The following is an 18,363-nucleotide window of genomic DNA, read 5'->3' on the forward strand; positions in this document are numbered from 1 at the left end:
TTTAAAAATATATATATCAGAGTCCTGGGGCATCTGGGTGGCTCAGTCAGTTAAGCGTCTGCCTTTGGCTCAGGTCAAGATCCCTGGGTTCCTTCTCAGCAGGGAGCCTGCTTTTCCTTTTCCCTTTGCCCCTCCCTCTACTCATGCTCTCTCTCTCTCTCTCTCTCAAATAAGTAGGTAAAATCTTGAAAATATATATATAACAGTCCCTCATTATCACCTGCTCAGACCCAATCAGCAAGTCCTATGATATGGGGCTCTCCCTCCAAAATGCGTCCAGAATTTGCCCACTTCTAATTACATCCACTGCTGCCCACCAGTTCAAGTCCCCACCTTTCCTGGAACACCACAATGTCCTTTCCCCTTCGCCCTTCTTCCATCCTTGTCCTTAGTCTTCACACAGTAGCCAGAGCGATTCCCATGCATGATTTCACATCTCTTCCCTCTTATAAATCTCCTTTGCATGGATTACAAGACCTTGCATGATCTAGCCCTTGCCTGCCCTTCTGTTTCCATCTCTTACAACTCTCTACCTACTAGTCTTTTTTTTTTTTTTCCTCTCACAAGTCCCTTAAAAGTGATTTTAAAACTGTATTACCATTACCCTATAATACCCACCCCGCCTTAGCGGTGAACATGAGCCACCTTTGCAGAGGGGGTGGGAATCTTTTGTGTATCTCCTGCAAAGTGTCGGTGACATTCCTTTGACGTTTGCTTCCAGTTAAACAGGGAGTGCAGGGAGTGCAAAATAGCTTTCCCATGACAGTGACAGAAAAGAAGCTGGTGTCATTGGCAGCAGTTTCAAAGATATGCTTAATACATGGGTTTGACTCCCTTCGACTGGTTAAAGGAGAAGGACCAGGTGATAATAACAGAGGGTTCTAAGTACTGTGGAAACTTCCTGGCAAGTTGGGGAGGGATTTAAGAATTCCCGAAGGTCAAGTGATCTAACCCAGCTGGGGTTTTTTCCTGCTTGGATAGGGAAGCTATAGAAACGCTCCACCCACCCGCCCACACAGCCACCCACACCCACACACACCAGTTCAGGACTGCGGTGTGTGGAATTCCAAGGTGGGATACCCAATTCGAGAGCCGCAAAGGAAGCCCAGCCATAGCGCACAGGGTTGATTGACAGCGAGACCTGCCCCGCACCTGCGCCGAAGCCTGCGGGGTCCGTGGAGGACTGCCGCCAGGGGGCACCCGGGCCCCGCTAGGCCGCTCTGTCTCCGCCCCCGCCCGATCCCCGCCCCTCGCTGCGCAGGGAGAGCAGAGAAGGCGGAAGTAGGGGCGTCCGCGGCTGGGGCTTGGGCTCCGGGCGGGCCCGGGGTCGCAGCTGAAGCGGCCTTCGGGTAGGGAGATTGGCTTCCAGGTCGCCTCAGCTCGGAAGTGAGGAGCCTTGGCGGAGCCGAGTCGTGCTGCCGGCTGGAGTCGGTGGCCCAGCGGACGAGAGCGGTGAGTCTTCTTCGGACGTCTCCTCCCGGCGGCCGCGGCCTTATCCCCGAGGTTGGGGACGCCGTGCCCTCCTCTCCGGTTCCTCACAGGTCGGGGTCGCCGCCCCCCTGTCCCTTCGCTTCCCAGAGGTTGGGGAGGCCGCCCTCTGTCTCCTCATTTCCCAGAGAGAAACGAGGGGACGTTTCCCCTGGGGACGCCGACCCCTCTCCGCTCATCTCTGCTCCCCCTGCCTGCGGGGACCCCCACCCCTCCCTCCCTCCGCCGGCGGGAATCCCGCGCCCCCTTCCTTAGCCCTGCCTCCCTTCGCCCCGCATATTCCCCTTTCCAGAAAAGGAAATTGCCTCCTGGATTTTCCCGTCCCTCGGAGCTGTTACCAGCTTTTTTTTTTTTTTTTTTTAAAGGAAAAAAGAAAACAAAACGCAAACCTTTTAAGTTCCCATCGCTCTCTGTCACTGTCGTGGGGGAAAGCTATTTTTGGGTTCCCTGTTGAACTCGATGGAGGTCCCAGGCAGCAAGTTTAAAAAGAAAAAAAAAAAAAGGTTCAGATGATATGAATGTTTCCTCCTCCGCCCCTGCGTTCGGTAGTTGTAGAGATTGTTCCAGACGCAGGGCTGATAAAGCTGTTCCTAGTATTTGGCTATAGGGGAACTCCAGTTGAGAGTTAGGACTGTCTTGAATGTGAACAGAAAGCACCTAAAGTATTAGCAGCTTGGAATATATAGTATTTGCGTGTTTCTCTTGTTTCTCGGGAGAACAGGTTACTACTGTCTTGCTACACGGGGGTAGAAACGAGAAAAACTTGTCAAGAATGTCTGAGTGCTGGCCTTGTGAACCCAACCCACTGCCATAACATCCACTCCTCTGTGATTGCTGGGGAAGATAGAAAGGGTTTTGCTGATTTTGAGGTTGGGGTGGTTTAAGGACAGAGTGGCCTTTTAGTGACTCAAGGAAAGAATGTGTTTCATTCAGGCACTTGTTGCCCATATGATGAGCAGAGTTTCAACCTGCATGTTCTATATACTTCTCAGTATTTCAGAATTGTAAAGGCCAGACCTTTTCTGTGGTAAGTTGGGATACGTGATGCTGATACACTGTTGGCTCTGTGGATTTTAAGAAGTGGTTCAGATCCTTGCCTCTAGGAGGAAAACAAATAGTGCCTAGGAAGGAGAATGCCTCTTGAATTTGTATTCAAAATTCAGATCTCACAGCTGACTGTTTTGCAGCACTCCTTGGCCAGTGCTGCACGTTTTGCAAGTCTTTGCATTTCAGGAATAGATTTTTTTTTTTTCAGAGATTTTATTCATTCATTTACAGACAGAGATCACAAGTTGGCAGAGAGGCAGGCAGAGAGGGGTTGAGGGAGAAGCAGGCTCCCCGCTGAGCAGAGAGCCCTATATGGGGCTTGATCCCAGGACCCTGAGATCATGACCCGAGCCGAAGGCAGAGGCTTTAACCCACTGAGCCACCCAGGCGCGCCCCCAGGAATAGATTTTAAAGAGTTTGTGAATAGTTGTTTCTAAAGCTAGTGGAAGAATAAAGGTACTTTCTCAGTATTTTGTTATATATCGTTTTACTTTATAGGATTTTTGTGTTTTGCCATGAATGAATTTTCCATTGACTTAAAATTGACCAATTCAAGACATACCTTGTTGATTTCTTTAGTTGAGATGCTTTCTCTCATTAGTATCTGTTGATTGTAGAGGAGCACATTTTTGGCATCACCATACTACCCCCTTCCCTCAGATACTTAACGTTGTACTCTTTGGATTGTAATATATACCCAGACACTAGTATGTGGATTTAAGCCATGATGTATGACAAGCCATGATTTATGACAATATTTATTCATTTTGTAGTCTAAATAAGTCATCAGTGGTTATATCCCACAATATTTAATTAAGGCTGTGCTTTGTCAAAGTTCAAAAACAGTAGAAGTACAAGCCAGCGAATCTCTGAAGTAGTAATTGGTAAAACTTTATTGTACACACCAAAAAACTCTTTGCAAACCAGGAACAGTTGAACCAAAACATGGACTGAGGCTCAGGGGATATTGTTATAAAGCACCTTACAAGTGAGAAGACTGTGACTGCATTCTTCACAGCTATTCAGTTTAATATTAGAACTTCTTTAAATGATAGGGAATTGGCCAGTAGTTACTTTGTATCAACCTTGGGGGAACACTTCAGGTTTTGCCTATGATTTCCAGCAAGTTACTTAACTCTTTTATGCTCCATAGTTTCCACTTTGGTAAAATTGAGGCAGTAAAATTGTTAAATAAAATTGCTATATGGAACTGCACATCATAATAATTCATTCTTCCCGATGCAGTTCTAAGTACTTTGCACATACTAACACATTTAATCCTCAGTAATTCTGTGGTGGGCTTCATCATTATCTCTGTTTATACATGAGGGAACTGAAGCATAGAAGGTTACCTGATTCATCCAGGTCCTACACCAAATAATGGAGAAAAGAATTAAACCCCTGTCTTCAAATTCCAGCATCTAAGCTTCACCCACTGCCTCTCCAGCCAGAACAGTGCCTCTTCCTTTGTTGATCTTTTTGAGAAGAAGGTGTCTGGAAAAAGAAGGAGGTATGGAAGTAAAAGATACAGGATTACCATCCTAACCCACTGTTTGGCCTAGTGGCAGCCAGGATTTTCATATGAAACTGAGACAGGGAGGGGGATAAACATCTACCATATTGACTAGAGGCTTACATTCTGTTTATAGAACTATATCTGGCACATTATTATATCTGTGCCAGATAATGCCTAATTATCAGGTGTAATTATCTGCAACAGAGACTTGGTTACATATGCTGGGTATCACTTTTAGACATTGGCTTCTAATTCATAAATAGTGTAATGGTTCAGAATTTGAAGGCGTCCCACCTCCCATGAAAGCAATAGTTTTCCGTAGGCCAATGAAATCTCACGTGTTTTTCCAGTCATTAATAATGAGACATAGTCACTTGACCTGACTGAAGGCAAAAGGACATACACATATATATTCTCAATTCCATTCTTTCTACATAGTAGAAATCCCCACATTGAACATTTTGAAGTACTTGTAGAATTTTAAATTTGAAGAAGAAACCAAGAGCCAAATTGTTAGGTTGCCCCAAATCCCACAACTGGTATTTGCACATGATCACCCGATTCCTTGCGCATTGCTCTTCCTTGCACTGCTTGCTGGTCACTCTGTGCTGTTCACCTTATGATACTTGAAGGAACTTCAGTAGCATAATTCAGGTCTTCAGCAGATGCTTTATGAGCAACTGTTATATGAAAGATCTGTGCTAAGTACTGAAGATATAAAAATTCTTGAGTTCAGTCACAGGAAACAGACACATAAGCAGATAATTGTGATAAAACTAAGTGTTACTGTTGAGGTGCTTTTCTTCTCTTAATCTTATATTCTCTCTCCTAGATCATGAACTCCACAGCTCAAAAAATCATAGCCATAAAGCAAAGCTCAAAGAACTTTAAAAGTTTTCTGTAAATAATATCAGCATAGCTAACGTACTTCAACTAAAAAGTGATTTGCGTAGATAAGCTGTGACATGTATATGTGTGTATGTATATGTGTGTTAAGGCATTTTTTCCTCACTCTTTCTACAGAGCAATTGATAGTCACGTTACTATGAGTCTGCTACACTGTGAAAACAGCTGTGGATCCAGCCACTCTGAAAGTGACTGCTGTGCTGCCATGACCAGCTCCTGTAGCGCTGCTGCAAAAGATGACAGTGTGAGTGGGACCGCCAGCACGGGGAACCTCTCCAGTTCTTTTATGGAAGAGGTCCAGGGGTATGATGTGGAGTTTGACCCACCCCTGGAAAGCAAGTATGAATGCCCCATCTGCTTGATGGCATTACGGGAAGCAGTGCAAACACCCTGTGGCCACAGGTTCTGTAAAGCTTGCATCATCAAGTCAATAAGGTACGTGAGTGGGGTGCCTTGGTGGCACATTCATTTGAGCATCCGACTCTTGGTTTCAGCTCAGGTGGTGATCTCAGAGTCATGAAGGTCTGCACTCAGCTCAGTCTGCTTAAGACTCTCTCTGCCTCTCCACTGCGTGCATGTGTTCTCTCTCTCTCTCAAATAAATAAATAACTCTTGGGGGGGAAAAAAAAAGGTACATGAGCATAAGAACTGTATCCAGTAATAGGACCAAATACAGAGAACATTATTACATAGAACACAAGACCTCCCAAGAGTAGTCTTACACATAAAAAGTTACTTAGGGAAAAGCACACTGGACAGAAAATTGAGAAATTTAGATTGTTCCTCATTTCTGCTGTGGTATGAAAGGTAACTGCTGCTCTGTCCCCTCCTAACCCTCAGATAAATAAATAGGCAAATTAGCTATTTCTTTTTAAAGCAGTTCTGTTGCAGACTACAGGGTGAGACTCTATGCTTTAAGAAAATAATATAGAATAAATGTGTCTTAGGGGCACCTGGTTTGTTCAGTTGGAGGAACATGCAACTCCTGATCTCAGAGTTGTGGGTTTGAGCCCCATGTTGGGTACAGAGAGTACTTAAAAATAAAATTTAGAAAAAAATGTACTTTAAATGATGATGCTGTTAGAATCTGATAATCCCAGCCATATAAAGAATGTTTACTTAAGTGATTTACTTAAGTTTACATAAGTGATTATTCTTATTTTAGCTGTGTTAAATTCTGTTACCTGGTGTCTATGGACAACTGTAAAAAAACGGGTATTTTTAAAGAAAGTATTAATTGATGGCTCTACCTTCATAATATATCTCAAATCAAATCCCGTCTCATTGCCTCCACTTGCTACTGCCATCTGACTCACTCACAGGCCTCCTGCTTCTATCCTTGCCTTCTTCCAGACTGTTTTCAGTACAACCTGGTAAAATAAGATGATATCATCACTTCTCAGAGCATTGCAGCAAGTCACCTGAGAATACAAGCCAAGGTCTTGTATGATAGTCCGTTTTCTGTCCACCTCTCTACTACACTCCCCTTCCTTCCAGTTCATTCTGCTGTTTCTTGAACATACCGAGCGTGCTTTGTTCTGGGGAGTTGGCTTTAACTGCTCTCTCTGCTTGGAGCACTGTTACTTCAGCTAATTGCTTAGCTAATACTCTTTCCCTCTTTCCTTCCCCCAGTATGGCTCACATCTCACCTTCTCATAGGTAATCGGGCCACCCTATTTATACCACAGCATGACTACCTCCCCCACCCTCTCAGTCTCCCATTATTTACTTTTCTTTCTTCCTTAGCACTTTTCATCTTCTGAAATGCTGGGTCATTTGTCTGTTGTCTGCTTGTTTTATGAAGATAAGCTCCATGAGAGCAGGGGTTGAGATCTCTTATTTCTTGATATGTCCTAATTGCCAGGAACAGTGCCTGACGCACAGTTGGTGCTCAGTAAATCATAGTTGCTTTAGCCAATATGAAGGTAGATGGGATTTCCACAAGTGATTCAAATTCATCTCCTAAGAAATAGATACATTTTACTATAATTCAGAAGTAGATGGGAATATTTTCAGATGACTAAAGGATTCTATACAGAACAAAAATAATAGAAGAGGGACACCTGAGTGGCTCAGTTGGCTGGACGACTGCCTTCGGCTCAGGTCATGATCCTGGAGTCCCAGGATCGAGTCCTGCATCGGGCTCCCAGCTCCACGGAGAGTCTGCTTCTCTCTCTGACATTCTCCTCGCTCATGCTCTCTCTCACTGTCTCTCTCAAATAACTAAATAAAATCTTAAAAATAATAATAATAATAATAGAAGAAGTTGGGGGGGTTATGTTTTTCAGTCAATATCTAATTATATTGGTAAAATCATTCTTAAGTAGGTTAAGCTGGCTATTCACTTGTCTTATAAGTTTTTCTCTTTCAACTTTTAAATTTACTTTAGCATAAAACATGAATTTAGGGTAACTACATCCATACTTGGGACTTGGCTTGATTTAAGTTACAAGGAACATGGGACTTATGTCAATTCTTGAAAAAACTGTGTTACCCACTGTTGAGTTGGTGAGATCTATTGAGGGTAGGTTTTCTCACCCTCCTCCACGGCATTTTGGGCCAGATAATTTGTTGTGTGAAATTATTGTGGAATGATTTAGCAGCATCCCTGGCCTCTGCTCATTGAAACTGTAGTATCCCCCCTCTCTCCAACTCACCCAGAGTGGTCTCCAGACATTGCCAAATGTCCCATGGGGGGCAGAATTGCCCTTGTTGAGACCACTGGTTTAGAATGTGCATGAGAATGATGTTAAAGGCTCAGTTTTTGTTTGTTTGTTTATAATGATTTTTGTTTACATCATTATGTAGGCAATAAAAGTGTATTGTTGGTTTTCCTGTGGGTACAAATGTATAGTATTTTACCAAGTGTCCCACGTCCGAGGAAGGTAGCTAATCTTTAGCAGTTTTTTAAAAAAGATTTTATTTATTTATTTGATACAGATCACATGTAGGTAGAGAGGCAGGCAGAGACGGGGGAAGCAGGTTCCCCACTGAGCAGAGAGCCCAATGCGGGGCTCCATCCCAGGACCCTGGGACCATGACCTGAGCTAAAGGCAGAGGCTTTAACACACTGAGCCATCCAGATGCCCCTTTAGCAGTTTTTTAATAGAGTTCATGCAAGTAATGGGACTTGGTCTGAAAAGGAAGTAAAAGCCACAAAAGGAAGTCTGAGCCATTTTTTTTTTTTTCCTGTCTCCCTCTAAGTCACAAATGACCATTTAACTTTAACTCTGAAGTTCTTAAAGGAACCGTGCTGGAATTTTTCATCCCTTACAGTCATTCAAGGAATCAAAATCTATCTCAGTTCAATTCCATTTTCTTTTGGAGTGATTGCTAATACCTTGGACAGTGGTTTCCAATTTACTCTGTAAGGTTGTTTTTATTTTCTGTCACATAGGTTCTGGGCATCTATTTCTTTGCTTCCCAGAAAGTATTTGACAGTGTAGTAATAACATGCACTCTGAGAGAGGCTTCATAAAGATCATGGCTCTCACTTTTATTAATTCTGAGACCTTTGACAGCAGACCCATTTTTCAGCAACTTTTTACCTACAGCAGCAATTAGTTGGTTTACATGTAGGAGGTGCTCGACAAATATTTGAATGATTGAGTAGCCTACTTGACCTGCCATATTTTTTGAAGATTGAGACATTCCAAAAAGTTAAAGGGGAGTGACAGACACCCAAGCTTCCTGAGGATGCTTTTTCTATCATAAGATGGAATAAACCACTGGGAATAAGTACACAGAGATGCTCCCTACTACACTGTACCTTAAATAAACATAAAGGAAACCTTCTGTTGCCAGTGAGCCAGAGTATTGTAATGACTGTTCAGAGTAAACCCAAAAACGTGACCTTGTATGGGTTTTGCTCATGGGTTTAATTTTTTGTTGTGACCGAGCAGCGCACTACAGGCGCGCTGTCTGGCTGCTTAGGGAACAGAGGCCTGCCACACTGCCAGAGCGTCCACGCTTAACTTTCATTTCACTTCATGCCAATCAAAATAGTTTTATTCAAGTAATTTTTTTCATTTTTTTGCTTTAAATCTGTCCCCAAATCTAAAATGCCACATAGTTTTTGATAGGTAACCAAATGGTACTAGTTGTATTTATTTCAGTAAAGAACCCTTGTTAAATTGTCCACAAAAGAACAGTATATTTTGGTGATAGGCAGTATGACGTTGTTAAGTTACTTTCCATAGGAAATAATCAATGGAGAACTTATATGCGGTGACTTAAAGTTTTGTGTTTTCCAATGTTAATATTTATTTAAATCTACTAGAAGTGTATGTATCTTGTTTCTTTTAGGGATGCTGGTCACAAATGTCCAGTTGACAATGAAATATTGCTGGAAAATCAACTATTTCCTGATAATTTTGCAAAACGAGAGATTCTTTCTCTGATGGTGAAGTGTCCAAATGAAGGTTGCTTGCAGAAGATGGAACTGAGGCATCTTGAGGTATTAAAATTATTTTCTAGCTGTTAGCATATATTCACAGCCATCCCTAGAGGATACGCACTTTGCTGTGTCCCATCTGTGCCTAGCATATAATAATTGGTTAATAAATTCTTGTTGAATTAATACCAATTCTTTCATAATTGAGTATAAATATGAGTGGAAACCATATATTTCTTATTCCATATAATCTGGCTTTGCCCCAGTGATAAGAAGAAAGAAATCAGTATTCTACTACAAATTTTTTAGGTGGACATTATCTGCAATAAAACCCAGGAGTATTTCAAATGTAAGTGTCACATGTTAATCTCTTTTTTTTTTTTTTTTTTTTTTTAAAGATTTTATTTATTTATTTGACAGAGAGAAATTACAAGTAGATGGAGAGGCAGGCAGAGAGAGAGAGGGAAGCAGGCTCCCTGCTGAGCAGAGAACCCGATGCGGGACTCGATCCCAGGACCCTGAGATCATGACCTGAGCCGAAGGTAGCGGCTTAACCCGCTGAGCCACCCAGGCGCCATGTTAATCTCTTAATTTTGTTTCTCTTCTTTTGAAATAAGCAGCAAACTCCATATGGTTGCCCATCATCTGAGAATCCTAACCATACTTTTTTTCTCAGTTTTTCTAAGTTGTGCATTTTATCATGAGCTAAATGGAGTCCTCCTACAGCTTGAGATTAGTTGACACAGTTAGCTAAAAGCATTAGCTTTTAAATTAAATAAAACAATTCTTGGTTGTTTTACAGGAATTAAATATTGTTTATGTTGTATTTGAAATTAAGTGTTTAAAATGTTTTTGTAGGGCACCTGGGTGGCTCAGTCAATTAAGTGTCTGCCTTTGGCTCAGGTCATGATCCCAGGGTGCTAGGATTGATCCCCATGTTGGGCTCCCTGCTCAGTGAGGAGCCTGCTTCTGCCTCTCCCTCTGCTGCTCCCCCTGCTTGTGCTTTGCTCTCTCTCTCAAATAAATAAAATCTTAAAACAAAACTTTGGTTTAACAGTGAGAAGCCAATTACATCTTTTAAAAAATAATAATAATAAAATGTATTTGCAGCGTGCCTACCTTTACTTAGCTCCTTTTGAAGGAATGGTCCTTTTGACATGGTAATAAATTAATAATCAGAAAATCTGACTTCTTTCCCTAATTGGATACATGAACTTGACAATTCACATTCTATGTATAAACCTGTAATTCACAATCATAATTTAAATTCAGTAAGGCCAGGGGTACTTGGGTGGCTAACTCCGTTAAGTGTCTGACTCTTGATGGTGGCTCAGGACATGATCCCAGAGTCATAGAATCAAGCCCCGTGTTTGGCTCTGTGCTCAGTGCAAAGTATGCTTGTCCCTCTCCCTCTGCTCCTCCTCCTGCTTGCTCACTTTCTATCTCTAAAATAAATAAAATCTTTAAATAAAAAATAATTTCAATAAGACTTTCATATGGTGTGTGCTAGACAAAGCGGGTTCAGTAGCCTGTTCTATAAAAGGGAACAGTACAATCTTAGATTTATTTTTTAGGAAATTTCATAAGGATTGCAAATACTAATCAATTACATTTTCCTTATTACAGGATCACCAAGCACATTGTGAGTTTACTCTCATGAATTGTCCCCAGTGTCAACGTCCCTTCCAAAAATGCCAGCTTAATATTCACATTCTTAAAGAGTGCCCGAGGAGACAGGTTTCTTGCATGAACTGTGCTGTGTTGATGGCTTTTGAAGATAAAGAGGCATGTACTCACTTGGATTCATTCATTTCACTACTCCTCTCAAAAAAGTTTTAATGCACATTTGAGGATATAGAAGAGGATGTTACTCCCAATCTAAATCTGTATTATCAGTGGTGAGAAGATTGACTTTTAAGAAAGAGGGGCCAGTAAACCATTTTAGTACCTTAGAAAACATTGTTTATACTACTTAACCACTGGAGTAGATCTGCAAGTAACACAAGCTTCTAGGGAAGACCAATGCTGATCTCCTTTTCTATGTGATATTTTAAATGCACTAATTTTGGATTAGGGACAAACAAGTAGAATAAGTACTTTGTCAGACTTACACTTTTCTTTTTTGAAAAAGAGAATGGGTGGTTAAAACTTCTATGGAGAATAAATTAAAAACCACAAAATGTGTTCCTTTGGTGATAATTTATTGAGCTACACCTGTGTAGTGAAGCCACTTTTCTGTACATATGTTATACTTCAATTAAATGTTTATCTTTAAAAAGAAATGTCATGATGCTTGACAGCATCATACTGTTAGAGCAGTTTTCCATTCAGAAACTGAGATGTAAAGAGGTTAAGCAATTTTATGTTAATATAGTCAGTGGCAAAGCTAGCACTGAGATCTAGTCCAGGATCCCCATCCTGTGTCCTCTTTACTAAAATAACCTACCTATAATTTATGTTTTTTTAGAGCTATGAAGATTCTGCTTTAAACTTTACTTATTATAAATTTATCTTGATAATTTTTTTCCTACTTTCTTAGAAGGTCAAGCATAGTCATTAAGTGGATGAAATATTAAAGAAGTCCGCTAAATTGCTAAACACATAGAGAAATCTGAGGCAAAATTTGAGCAAGTTGATGTCTTCCTAAACTTAAGTAGGTTAAGTGGACTTAACCGGGAAGCTTCGTTACTTCTCAGTATATCAACTAAACCAAGTTCACTGTATTCTGGAAGGACGGAGCTCACCTGGGGCATATGAGAACTTGGGCACCAAAGCTTCTTGCTCTAATAATACTTCTAGTATTTTAACCTTCCTGGTAAGAGTTTTAGTTAAGTAGTCATCCTGCTGCTGTTGGACAATTAATTATACTATTGGTAAATTTTATCCAAACTAGTCACAGAAGAAGTTCAAAAGAAATGATTTAAAAGATTCTTGTGTGTACTACTCATATTCTTCTAAAGAGCTGGAAGGTGAGATGAATCTGCCATTACTACACATGGCTCCCTTTGGAGAGAAAATAACCTTCGTACATTAATCTTACAATTGTTTTGGGCACCAATTGAGGTCCTTAATTTTTTTTATAGTGAATTACTTTTTATAAAAATAGATTACTTTTTCAGATTTTCTCATGATTTTTTTTTTTTTATATTTCTCTAATAAAATTTAGATCCATGACCAGAATTGTCCTTTGGCAAATGTCATCTGTGAATATTGCAATACCATGCTCATCAGAGAACAGGTATAGTGATTCCCTTTTGTAAGTGAATATTTCCATTAGTAGATTAAAGAAATGAGTTGGGTTTTTAATGGGAAGTTTGAATCAATAAGGCAAAATGAATACAGGTTGAAGAAGTATTAAAACTGAAAAGTTTTCATGTAAATTAATATAGTACTTTTAAAAGAACAAAATATTCAGACCTAAGTACTTAAAATTCCTAAGTCATTAACCTAATACCCATGTTTTATATATTCATAAAAATTCCTACCAAACCTGGGTCATTTTAAGATAAAAATAATGGGTATTTTTAAATGGGTATTTACCCATTTAAAGAAAGAAAAAACTTAGAGAAATACGTATTTGCACACTGTGTAACAGGGATCTTAGGTGACAGTGAGAGAACAGTGAAACCGATGAAAGCAAGTCTGTTCAGTAGCCAAGCATTATTTGTAGCTGTAGCCCTGAGACATAGTGGGACATTTTGCGATTTCCAAGCTCGGTAGCGCCTCTATTCATTCTTGCCATAGACTGCTAATGGGCATCATCAAAAGTAGTAGTTAGAATAGAAAACTGCACATTTGTATTAATGGAGAAAGGAAAATTCCATCTGATTGTTATCCTTTGACATTTGGGGAGTTTACCCACAAAATATGAATATTAGTCACTAAATATTTATACACCCATGAAACCTGCAAACCCGAGATCATAATTGATTACCTGACTAAGTAGCAGCAAGCAAAACCCATCACTTGACTAAACTTTTCCATTTGTCTTTTAACAGAGTCTTTTAGGGTTCTTTTCCCAATAAAGCCTTAATTTGAAGGTGTTAAACTTCTTTTTGCTTATGAAGTCTCACCTCGTTGGTTTTCTTTTTTGCTCTTCCTTTGAGGGAAACTGTGTATCACATATTAAACCCAACAAAAATAAAATAATGTAGGAAAAAAACTCGAAGTTAAGAGAAAACCTAGATTTTGATCTTGGCTGTACCCCTAACTTGCCCACTGATCTGTGACAAGAAAAGTGACATTCTACATCAGGAATCAGCAGACCAGCCCATCAGCCAGTCTGGCCCACTGCTTGTTTTGTAAATACATTTACTGGAACACAGCCATGCCCACATGTGGGTGTGTTGTACATGGCTACTGTACCACAACAGTAAGAGTTGAATACTTGTGACAGAAACCGTAAGCCCATAAAGCTGAAAATACCTACTATATATCCCTTTACCAAAAATTCTGCAGACCACTGTTCTAAATTATGCAAAATGAAGAGTTGGACTAAGTAGTTTCTACAGTCATTTCTGCTTGAAGTAGTTATGATGAATATAGTCTAACTAAATTTCTAAAGGGAATTCGACACCACTTTCAAAGTACATGATTCTGCATAATGGATCTCACCTTGAAGAATGTGTTGTAGAATCCCCAAATCAAAGGCTGAGACTTTCTTTAGAACTTCTCTTAATGTGCTTAAAATACCTTCTGACATCTGCATCTGACCATGGTAACCAAAACCTGCTCTGGTTAAAAGAAAGAAGATTTATGAGAGCCAGTCACGAGGGAAATAATGGCCGCAGCCAGTGGTTTCAGGGTATGCAGTTAACTGGTCCCTATTTGCAGTCAGAAGGTGCTTTTTCTCTGAAGTGCCACTAGAGGGGGTTAGTTCCTAGCAATAAAAACAAAGGCATTTTCTGGAAATTTGAGAGGTTTGGGGCGATGGTATGAAATGTTGCTCTTTCCCTTCTCTGTGACTTTTGGAAGTAAATATTATTTTGATCTTTGAGGGCCACATGATTCCTATTGCTACTACTCAACTCTGCATTGTGCAAAAGCACTCATAGACAATACATGATTTTGTTCAGATAAAATGTAAATCTTTATTTCAAATTTGATCATTAAACTAGAACATGATATGCAGGGAGAACCATTTTTCAACCTTCGTTTTGGTTTTCAGATGCCTAATCACTATGATCTAGACTGTCCGACAGCCCCAGTTCCATGCACTTTCAGTACTTTCGGTTGCCATGTAAAGGTAGGAGTTTTTTCTTTCTTTTTTATACTTGAATGTTGAAGAATTCTGTTCTGTAGTGGAGTTGAGAATACCAGTGGAAGGGGATATGGTTGACATGCAGTGTGTAAGTTTTGAACTCCAAAGAGAAATTGGAACTCAGAATATTGATTTGGGGAAGTGGTTCATGATGATAATGGAAGGTCAATCGAGATCATATAGAGTGAATGTACAGGAAGGAGAAGCAGACCATCAAAGGAGTTGTGAACAGACTGTATTAGAAATTGGTGACTCAGGCAAGGAAAAGGTGGTATTGTTACGTTCTCCAGAATTAGTTTCGATACTAGTGATCGGTTGTGTCAAATATTTGAGATTGATGGTTATTAAAGATTTTATTTACCTGACAGAGAGGGACACAGTGAGAGAGGGAGCACAAGCATGGTGAGTGAGAGGGAGAAGCAGGTTTCCCGCCGAACAGGGAGCCCAGTGCGGGACTCAGTCCCAGGACCTGGGGATCATGACCTGAACCGAAGGCAGATGCTTAACAAATGAGTCACCCAGATGCCCCACTGATGGCTATTTTTTTTAAAGATTGATTTATTTAGAGAGCGAAAGAGCGTGTGTGCCCCAGGGGAAGGGGCAAAGAGAGAAAGTATCTTTTTTTTTTTTTTAAAGATTTTATTTATTCATTTGATAGACAGAGATCACAAGCAGGCAGAGAGGCAGGCAGAGAGAGAGGAAGGGAAGCAGGCTCCCCGCCAAGCAGAGAGCCCGACGTGGGGCTCGATCCCAGGACCCTGGGATCACGACCTGAGCCGAAGGGCCACATGAGCCACCCACTGAGCCACCCAGGCGCCCAAAGAGAGAAAGTATCTTAAGCTGACTCCCCACACAGAGCCCGCCCCAACTGAGGGTCTTGATCTCACAACCCTGAGAACATGACCTGAACTGAAACCAAGAGTCGGCCATTTCACTCACTGTGCTGTCCAGGCGCTCCAGAGAGCAGTGGGTTATTAATGATAAGTCATTCTTTCTGGAGAGTCCAGCTATACTTTTACTTTTTAACCTTTTTTTTTTTTTTTTTTTTTAATAATAAGCATGCATTTAGTAATTTTAAGAATAAAGTGAAGAAATGGTATACACTATGATTACATTTTTTGGGAAGATTCTGTATTGTATGCAGAGAGAAAAAGACTTGGAGGAGCTATATCAAAATGTTAATGGGGGAGGCGCCTGGGTGGCTCAGTTGGTTAAGAGTCTGTCTTCAGCTCAGGTCATGATCCTGGTGTCCTGGGATTGAGCCCTGAGTCAGGCTCCCTATTCAGTAGGGAGTCTGCTTTTCCCTCTCCTCCCCACTCATGTTCTTTCTCACTGTCTTTGTCTCTCTCTCAGATAAATAAAATCTTTAAAAAAATGTTAGTGGTAGTTAGGTGAGATCATAGATAATTCATTTTTTTGGGGGGGGTCATCTGTATTTTCTGTTTTTTGATAACATATGTGATTTACTTTTATAATAAAAGTTATATCAAATATTTTTTCATATAATAAGATGTTCTTGATATGAGAAGAATGTGGAGACAAGAAAGATTATACTTTGTAGCATTTGGGAAACAAATTGGGTATAGCACAGATGGACTCCTTTCAGCTGTAAAAGGAAGAGGGAGAAAATGGTATTAGCTGAAGAGAGACACGAGCTCAACAGAGAGATGGACTCTTTTTTTTCAGTAGAAAAGCTGTACTATATTCTGAGGGAAAGGGTAAAGGAGAGAGAATGAAGATAAAGGAGAAAGGGTATAACTGAGCCAAACCTCCTAGGTCTTAAAAAGGTGGGTGCCAGTGAGAGCCCAGGTGAAGCATTAATGTTGGACAGGCAGAGAGAGAGGGGAAGGATAGGTATAGATCCTGCTACTGTAGTAGGTGGGAGGGAGATTTCTCTGAGTGAAAGGTGAAAGTATTCAGCGCATAGCTTCACTTTTTCAGTGAATAAAGACACAAGATCTTCTCACTGGATCAAGAATCTGACGAAGACGGAAGGTTGTGGGGGATTGAGGGAAGCGGTGACATTACTTCAGAACCTTTAATGTGGCTTGGCTAGGTCCCTTTCCTAGTCCTCACAGTATCTAGTCCCAGCCTAAAGCTTGTGCTTGGTTTTTAGATGCAGAGGAATCACTTGGCTCGCCACCTGCAAGAGAACACGCAGTCGCACATGAGAATGCTGGCTCAGGCTGTCCAGAGTTTGAGCCTTGCTCTAGCTCCTGTACCTCCGCGTGACATGCCGCCGTACGATTCCTCCTCCGTGTCCCGGGTCTCCGCTTCATGCCACCCAGAGGTCCATAATTTCCAAGAAACCATTCAGCAGTTAGAGGGTCGCCTCGTGAGACAAGACCATCAAATCCGAGAGCTAACTGCTAAGATGGAAACTCAGAGCATGCACGTAAGTGAGCTCAAACGAACGATTCGAACGCTCGAAGACAAAGTTGCTGAAATAGAAGCGCAGCAGTGCAACGGGATCTACATCTGGAAGATCGGCAACTTCGGGATGCACCTGAAGTCTCAGGAAGAGGAGAAACCCGTGGTCATTCACAGCCCTGGCTTCTACACAGGCAAACCCGGGTACAAACTATGCATGCGCCTGCACCTCCAGCTCCCCACTGCTCAGCGCTGCGCTAACTACATATCCCTCTTCGTGCACACAATGCAGGGGGAGTATGACAGCCACCTCCCTTGGCCCTTCCAGGGTACAATACGCCTTGCGATCCTTGATCAGTCTGAAGCGCCGGTAAGGCAAAACCATGAAGAGATCATGGACGCCAAACCTGAGCTTCTCGCCTTCCAGAGACCCACGATCCCACGAAACCCAAAAGGCTTTGGCTACGTGACTTTTATGCATCTGGAAGCCCTAAGACAGAGAACCTTCATCAAGGATGATACTTTATTAGTACGCTGTGAGGTCTCCACCCGTTTCGACATGGGCAGTCTCCGGAGGGAGGGTTTTCAGCCACGAAGTACTGATTCAGGGATATAGCTTCCCTGCATTTGTTCCAAAACCAAAAGCCATCTGGAGAAAGCAGTGTCTTTCCTTGCCTGGTTCACAGTAAGACGCAAAGCGAAAAAGAAGTGGGAGGGATGTAATACTCACCAGGGAATGTTGTTCGATGGGTCACTTACCACTTCTTCCTGTTACAAATCTCTGAAGCGGTTTTTCCCCCCTTGGGAATCTGCACGTTCTGTGCTTTCTCAAAAACTGAAGTGCCTGTGGCATATCGCAGCGGCTCTTTTGTCATTTAGTATACCTCTCTGTTGTACCTCCGTGGGCTTTTGCTCAGTGTGTTTGATTGTCGGAAAGCCCAGGGTTGGACTAGAAAAGCTCAGACCTTTTAATAATAATGGACATGCCTTAAAACTTCAGCTTATTTTTATATTATATGTAATATATTAAACTTGAGAATCACTACTGCCTCGTGCTGGTGCCAGCGAGAATTATTACTCTGGAGCTGAGTTCTCATTTTATTTGACCTTGTATGGATTTCAGAGGATTTGAACATTAATCCTTGGAAAGCTTAAGTTCTCATTCACTCTAGCCCCCCTACTCCCAGGGTGTTACTAAGGATATACAGAAACTAGTTGAAACCCTAAGTATGACCTTACTTATTTGGTGTAAACACCTTGTCTTATTTAAATATTCCATTCTGTCTGGCTTACATATTTCCTTAGGGCTACTGGTAGCATCTTCTCCAGAGTTAAGAATACTGACAACCACGTGGGTACCGACTGCCAGTGTTATGCTGTAAA

General features: G+C 41.3%; 1 protein-coding gene across 1 annotated transcript; it reads left to right on the forward strand.

Moving 5' to 3' along the window:
• Nucleotides 1-1,091: 1,091 nt before the first annotated feature.
• TRAF6 (TNF receptor associated factor 6) lies at nucleotides 1,092-18,029 on the forward strand. The gene is made up of 7 exons (XM_059405536.1): nucleotides 1,092-1,452; nucleotides 5,075-5,392; nucleotides 9,263-9,413; nucleotides 10,977-11,135; nucleotides 12,517-12,588; nucleotides 14,518-14,595; nucleotides 16,727-18,029. The coding sequence occupies exons 2-7, from the start codon at nucleotides 5,097-5,099 to the stop codon at nucleotides 17,594-17,596; spliced, it is 1,626 nt and encodes a 541-aa protein (XP_059261519.1). The 5' UTR covers nucleotides 1,092-1,452; nucleotides 5,075-5,096; the 3' UTR covers nucleotides 17,597-18,029.
• Nucleotides 18,030-18,363: the final 334 nt, after the last annotated feature.

This window comes from Mustela nigripes, chromosome 1 (assembly GCF_022355385.1).
Source record: "Mustela nigripes isolate SB6536 chromosome 1, MUSNIG.SB6536, whole genome shotgun sequence".
NCBI lineage: Eukaryota > Metazoa > Chordata > Mammalia > Carnivora > Mustelidae > Mustela > Mustela nigripes.

What these genes read in the sequence shown, in the direction of transcription:
- TRAF6 (XM_059405536.1), top strand. Translation starts at nt 5,097, where the DNA reads ATGAGTCTGCTACACTGTGAAAACAGCTGTGGATCCAGCCACTCTGAA. An exon ending in TGCATCATCAAGTCAATAAG is followed by an intron (nt 5,393 to 9,262) that starts GTACGTGAGTGG and finishes TGTTTCTTTTAG; the next exon opens with GGATGCTGGTCACAAATGTC. An exon ending in CTTTCGGTTGCCATGTAAAG is followed by an intron (nt 14,596 to 16,726) that starts GTAGGAGTTTTT and finishes CTTGGTTTTTAG; the next exon opens with ATGCAGAGGAATCACTTGGC.